Below are 6,680 nucleotides of genomic sequence, written 5' to 3'. Positions count from 1 at the left end.
TTTTGTCCTTTTGAGACAGGGTCTCACTGTGCAGTTCAGGCTGGCCTTGAGCTCACTTTATAGCTCAGGCTGGTCTCGAACTCACAACGATCCTCCTGCCTCAGCCTCCTGAGTGCTGGGATTACAGGTGTGCGCCACCACGCCCGGCTGACACACTAATTTCTAAAGCATTTACATTTTTTTAGAGCTTCTGGCTCGTGGTGAATTTTAAGTAGAACTTCCCAGTTCCTCTCTTGGGCGCCTGTAGCTTTCAGGTTATTAAAGCTCAGGTTATATTGAATTACAGTTAGTTGCTTATCTGTCCTCTCACGGTAGTAGAGAAAATAGTGAAAGCCTGATGTGACTTTTTTTTAATTTAAATTTCTTCCCCACAAAGAGAGTGCCACAGTGCTTGTCATGTAAAAGACTCAGATATTAAAAGAATTAATAAAACAGGTTAACAGCTGGTGGTGGGTTGATGGCATATGGGATTTTCCTAGAGTGGCGAGTTACATGATTTAAGGGAATCCTGCTGAGCGTGGTGATATAACCTGGTAATCCTAGCTACTCCAGAAGCTGAGGTAGAAGAGTTACAATTTGGTAAGACCCAGTTTCATACAGTACAAACAAACAACCAGAACCTTTGTAGGGAAGAACCCAGAGGTAGACTTCAAATCAGTTGACTTCTACTCAGTAGTTCTTGCTGTCCTGATCAGGCTCTGGGACTCTGGAATAATGAAAATAAGGTCTTGTCACTTTTGTGTACCCCTATTCTTGCCTTCTCTGTGTGGTTTTTTTTTTTTTTTTTTTTTTTTTTTTTTTTTAAAGATAGGGTCTCACTGTGTAGCCCAGGCTGGTCTCAAACTCACTCAGTCCTCCTGATCCTCCTGCTTCAGCCTCCTGAGTGCTGGGAATACAGGCAAGCACGACCATGCCTGGCATCTTATCTTCTCTAGCTCAGGTCTCTAAATGTAAAAAATAGTAGACCCAACTTAGATCCTAGAGCGGAGCAGGGGGAGGGGTGCAAAGGATAGACCCCTGAAATGTTTGGGTTTACCACACTTTCCTTCTCGGTTTTTGTATAAGCTCATTTGGTCCTGGGTACCCACCTGGACAGATCGATTAAAGACTTCTGAGACTAGAAGGACTTCCTAAATTCAACTGCTTTTTTTTTTTTCCTTCTTGTAGTCTACAATGATAGACTAGGCTGACGGCTCCTGCCCCAACACCCAAAACTGTTGTGTCAATCTTTTTTTTTTTTTTTTTCATTATTGGGGATCAAAACCAGGGGTGTGTTCTATCAGGCTTTTTTTTTTTTTTTTAATTTTAAGACAGAGTCATGCAGTTTGCCCAGCCTGGTCTTGAACTTGCGATCTTCTTGCCTCAGCCTCGTAAGTCACTGGGATTACAGACCCATGCCCCTGGTATCTGACTGTTGTGCCAATCTAGGTACAACAACCTCATTAGGGGTTGCAAGCAGTCACTCTTGTCCTGGGCTGAGGCTGAGAACAGGGGTCCCTGCCCTGTGGGAGGCTCAGACATGATGGAAACACACTTAGAGTCTGGCAAGTCTTGGAAAACGAGCAGCTGAGCCTTGAGTGAATTCAGGATGTAGACGTGGCCAGGAGCCTGTCAAGAACAGTTCCTTGGGGGTGGGAGTGCAGCTGTGTGGTAGAGCATTGGCCTCGTATGCTCAAAGCTTTGGCTTGGATCCCCAGCACTGGAAAAGAGAATGAGTCCTTAGTAGAAGGTAAGCTGGGGATAATAGCTCAGCGGTACAAGCGCCTGCCTGGCAAGTGCAAGGTCCCGCGTTTGATTCCCAGCCGAAAAAACAGAAACCACGACAAAAAAAAACCCCTAAAACTTGGTAGAAAGTAGTTGTATTTAAGGTTTACTGATAAAGTACGGATGGCTAGAACTGGTGTTTGCGGGGTACCTAACAAAAGCTAAAACGTTGGAGTTGTGGGTGGAAATTGAATTGAGCTTGGCCCTTGATCTGCCCTAGTTGAGGAAGGCAAGATGCGAATTCATGGTGAAGCCACTAACCGTGGTGACATGCAGCGGCTCTCAGCATTCATTAGGTGTCATAGTCACCTAAATACAGAGATCCAGGCCTCACTGCTAATCTTGTGTGTGGGAGGGGGTTGGGAATTTATAGCAAATGCTGCAGTGTTCTCAGCAGGGAAAGCTTTAGCAGAAGGGTGGTTTGAGCTGCATCTTGAAGGAAGGATCTGATTTGGATGTATAGAGATGCGGGGGAGTCACTATCCTGGTTGACCAGATGTCCACTGGGTAATGTCCTTGTCTCAAGAAATAGATTTGGTTGAGTTTGTAGAAATAGCATGTGCAGGGGCTGGGGGGTTAGCTCAGTGGCCCAGCGCCTGCCTGGCAAGTGCAAGGTCGTGAGTTCAATTCCCGGTACTGGAAAAAACAACAACAACAAAAAAGAAATAGCGTGTGCACAGTTTTGGGAATTGAGGCAAGAGGGGCATTTTGAAAGCATCAGGTTGGAGCTCTGGGTTTGCATGGGAGGGCCGAGAAGGGATGGCCTTTGCGGTTTATTACAAGGCTTGCCGTCAGGCTCCCGCCCCTTCCTATCCTCTCCCTTTTCCTCTTCTTTCTTTCCTCCCCTCACTCATGCATAATATCTCCTTCCATCCTTATATCAGTATATGTAGTGGGGATTTTTCTTACTTGGATGAGGAAGCCTGAGGCTCTGGCCATGCTTGCAGACCTTGCAAGAGTCTATTCTGAGTAAGGTAGTCATTCTGCTTGCCCCTGAGGATTCTTGAATGTGGCAGAGAAGTTGCTCTGGGGCTAGGGGGCTGTAGAATTAGTGGGGTGGCTGATCGGGTCATCTAAGGCAAGATGGTGTGTGTGGTTAAGAGCCTTGAGTTAGGGTAGTGTGGGTTCAAATTCCAGCTTCATTATTTGCTAACTGCCTGACCCTGGGCAAGGTGCTTGATCTTGCTAAGCCTCAGTCTCCTCATTTCTAACTTGGGAGCAGTAATGCCCACCTCGTGGGGTTGTTAGGAAGACCAATGAGGTGTATCTGGTGTAAAGCAATTGCGCACCACCTGGAAACGATTGTAATAAGCCCACTCGGGTCTCTGGGCTATGGCTCTGCACCTGCATCTCATTCGTCAGCACGGTGGTGTCCAGGACACTGCCCATCCTGGTTGGGCTTGTTTCATTAAGGATGAGATGTAGAAAGGATGCCGCCAGCAAGTGTACACTGAAGGCCTACTATGTGCTCAGTTCCCAGGCTGGGCTGGGGACTCATGTCTCAGCCCTGTGCCTGACGGGAAGGAGTTTGGAGTGGAGGGTGGTTGTTCGGCTTTGGCTTATTCTTAAGGTGGTATGTGAAGAGGAAGGACTTTAGAAGTGGGGTGGGGGTGGGGGCTTCACTACTGAGAACTGAGTTTGAGCTTAGTACTACTTGGCAGTTGGCAGATGACTAACACGGTCCCCTGGGGTCCCTTGTGAGCCCACAGACTGGTAGTGGAGGCCCTGGCCAGCGTGAGCCCCTCCCACTGGGGGCTGATGTGGCATCTGTCTTCCTCTTTTCCAGGTGATGGGGCATGGCTGTGCCTCAAGCTTTTCCAGCGGGCCCCCTTTCCGAGCCTGCAGGTGCCCTGACGGAGGCCCAGCCCTGTGCTCGGAATTTGGCTGAGGGCTTCCTGGAGGAAGAGCTTCGGCTCAATGTTGAGCTGAGCCAACTGCAGTTTTCCGAGCCTGTGGGCCTCATCTACAATCCTGTGGATTATGCGTGGGAGCCGCATCGAAGCTACGTGACTCGCTACTGCCAGGGCCCCAAGGAAGTGCTGTTCCTAGGCATGAACCCAGGACCTTTTGGCATGGCCCAGACTGGGGTAAAGGGCCTGGCTTCCCCCGGTGGGTGGAGTGGGAGGCTTCTAGGTGGCTGCGTGGCTGGGGACGTGTGTGCCCCTCCCCCAGCCTCTCCTAACACACCCCGGCTCCTGTGGCCTCAGACACTCTGGGCCTCGCTGCCCATTGTTAACCAAGCACATTAATGGTAGTTTTGTCTTCCTGTGAGCTCTGTGCTAATTGCCTCTGAGAGCTCTTCCTTCCGCCATCCCCCACCCTTGCCCAGCCTCGTTGGATCTCCCTTGTCCCTAGAGTACAGCTGGGGTCAGGAGAGGGACTAGAGCTGCTGGGTCCTCCAGGAAGATTGGTTGGCAGGGGTGGGTACCAAGGAGATGCAGGGTGTTCTGGCAGCCTGAGGAGAGGTTCCGAGCAGAGCCAGGCTGCAAGGCCTGCCTGCTGTCCTTTCAGCGCTCGGGATGAGTGACTGCCCCTCAGGGGGGTGCTTGGCAGGTGGGGGAGGGGAGGAGGCCTCAGGGCAGGAGACTCAATCGCTTTTATTGACCCCAACTGGGTGATGAAAGGTGATCAATGATGATCGATGGAAATGACAACCTGAGGCTTGGGGCTGGGAGGGCACCTAGAGAGCGGTGGTCAGCCCTGTCCTGGGGCTTCCTTTAATCCTGGCTGTCACTCTGTCTCAGGCCATCTGGGTCCGCATTACGTCAGGGCCTGTGTAGGGTCAGATGTCCCAGCGTATGCCCTGTACCTACTTCCAAAGCTGGTGAGGGTGGAGGCAAACAAATAGAGTCTTCTGGGCCACAGGCCACAATGAGGAAACTGAGGGAAGTTGGACGAGTCCAAAGCACAGGCCCAGGAATCTGTCTTGGACCTTTGTGTAGGGGGGGAGGGGGCCAGGTGGCCCAGAGCCCAGGTGTGAGGTCCTGTCTCTCCTTCTGCACAGGTGCCCTTTGGGGAAGTGAGTGTGGTCCGAGACTGGTTGGGCGTTGGGGGGCCTGTGCTGACTCCTGCCCAAGAGCACCCCAAGCGACCAGTGCTGGGACTGGAGTGCCCACAGTCGGAGGTGAGCGGTGCTCGATTCTGGGGCTTTTTCCGGAACCTCTGTGGACAGCCCGAGGTCTTCTTCCGGCACTGCTTTGTCCACAATCTTTGTCCTCTGCTCTTCCTGGCTCCCAGCGGACGCAACCTCACCCCTGCCGAGCTGCCTGCTAAGCAGCGAGAACAGCTTCTGGGGATGTGTGACGCAGCCCTCTGCCGCCAGGTGCAGCTGCTGGGGGTGCGGCTAGTGGTAGGAGTGGGGAGGCTGGCGGAGCAGCGGGCACGACGGGCTCTGGCTGGCCTGACGCCAGAGGTCCAGGTGGAGGGGCTCTTGCATCCCTCTCCCCGAAACCCACAGGCCAACAAGGGCTGGGAGGCAGTGGCCAAGGAAAGGCTCAGTGAGTTGGGGCTGCTGCCTCTGCTGACAAAGTGAAAGCCCCCGGGGCTTTGATGTAGGGCACATTCAAGGGCCCCAAGTCATCCTTGCACAAGCAGATGACTGCACATCTCCTGGACTGGACCAGCAAGGTCTTCTTGGGCTCTCTGGTGCCAGCAAACACGTTTTTTGATCTGTTGATGCATCTTCCGGCCTGACCTGAGGCAGTGTCTGCCTGAGTGAGAAGTGACACTGCTGCGGTTTGCCCTGCTGCTTCCTGCGCCTTCTTTGAGCGTTGGCCCTTTCGTGTTACAGTGTCTGACTCCACAGAGAATCAGCACAGGTGGGCGTTCTGCCGACAGCTCTACCTCACTGTCCCTTGCGAGCCTCTGCGCAGCTGAGAATGTCCTGGGCAGACACTTCTAAGGTCGTGTGTGCTGTTTCAGAGGGAAGATTTTTTAATCTTATATTTTTATTGACGTTTATTAAGCGTACAGATTAATGGGGTTCAGTGTGGTTTTTCCACACACACATACAGCGTGCACTTACCCAACCTCCTTTTTACCCAGCCTCCCCCACCCTCACCTCTTCCAACCAGAGGCTGGCTCTCCAGGATTCCTGCCCGTCCTTAACGGAACAACTTCCGCCGGCGGACCCTTCTCCCGCAAGGACCAGGGCAGGGCATGGGGTGTGAGGTTAATAATGAACTTCCTGTAGGAGGCTGAGGCTAGATGAGAATTCGGTGTGGCAGAGTAGGGAAAGTCAGAAGAGCTGAATTTTCATCCTAGCTTTGACACTTGTGAACTTTATTGTCCTTTTTATGTTTTATTTTTTGTTGTTTTTTATTTTTCTTTTTGTGGGATTTGTGAACTTGTGTCTCAGGATCTTCGTCTATAAACTGGGGATGCTTTTTTCATGGGGTTCTGGTGAGGATCAACTGAGCTCACACTTTAGAGGCCTTGCACAGGCCCCGCACTAGGTGCTCACTACATATTCTCCTTGCGTTCTGGCCTCTGGGGTGGGAAGCTGCTGCACTACAAAGGAAGCCCCTCTTCACTCTGAAGACTGCTGGGAGGCGTTCGGGCCTCCATCTGTGGTCTGGGTGAGGTGGACCAATAACTGAAAAACCCAGCCTGTGATTTTTCAGTCTAAGCATTAAAAGCTCCTAAACTCTCTTGTGTCAGTGCTTTTTCCCCCCGCCTCCTGAACACCATGGATGGGACGTGGCTTTTTAGATATCTCTTGCTCGTACCTCTTCATGATGTGCAAGGGTTCTTTTGGGCATCCGGAAAAAGGGGTGTAACATCTGCCTTACCAAAGCCACTGGGTCTCCAGTATGGGCTTGCCCAGTAGTTTTCCTGATCCTTGGGCCCCCTGGGGGACAGGTAACAGGGTGGGTGGGAGCTGGGACTAAAGTCACTGCAGTACAAGAGAAGTCCTT

The 6,680-nt window shown here is 51.7% G+C and overlaps 1 protein-coding gene across 3 annotated transcripts in view; it reads left to right on the top strand.

The window, feature by feature from the left end:
• The window catches only part of Smug1 (single-strand-selective monofunctional uracil-DNA glycosylase 1), a 16,032-nt gene extending 9,618 nt beyond the window's left edge, over nucleotides 1-6,414 (top strand). For 2 of the 3 annotated variants that reach the window (XM_013521018.1, XM_005397208.1), the window contains 2 exons: nucleotides 3,551-3,851; nucleotides 4,769-6,414. In XM_013521018.1, coding sequence (XP_013376472.1) covers nucleotides 3,561-3,851; nucleotides 4,769-5,296 — 819 coding nt within the window. In that variant the 5' untranslated portion in view covers nucleotides 3,551-3,560 and the 3' untranslated portion in view covers nucleotides 5,297-6,414. Of the gene's footprint in view, nucleotides 1-1,348; nucleotides 1,371-3,550; nucleotides 3,852-4,768 lie in introns of those variants that run through there. The other variant, XM_013521019.1, reaches the window with a different exon arrangement.
• Nucleotides 6,415-6,680: the final 266 nt, after the last annotated feature.

The sequence above is a fragment of the Chinchilla lanigera genome, unplaced genomic scaffold, assembly GCF_000276665.1.
Source record: "Chinchilla lanigera isolate Chin_1 unplaced genomic scaffold, ChiLan1.0 scaffold00057, whole genome shotgun sequence".
Taxonomy (NCBI): domain Eukaryota; kingdom Metazoa; phylum Chordata; class Mammalia; order Rodentia; family Chinchillidae; genus Chinchilla; species Chinchilla lanigera.
The sequence above is the reverse complement of the archived record's forward strand: the minus strand, read 5'-3'. Positions and strand labels throughout refer to the sequence as shown.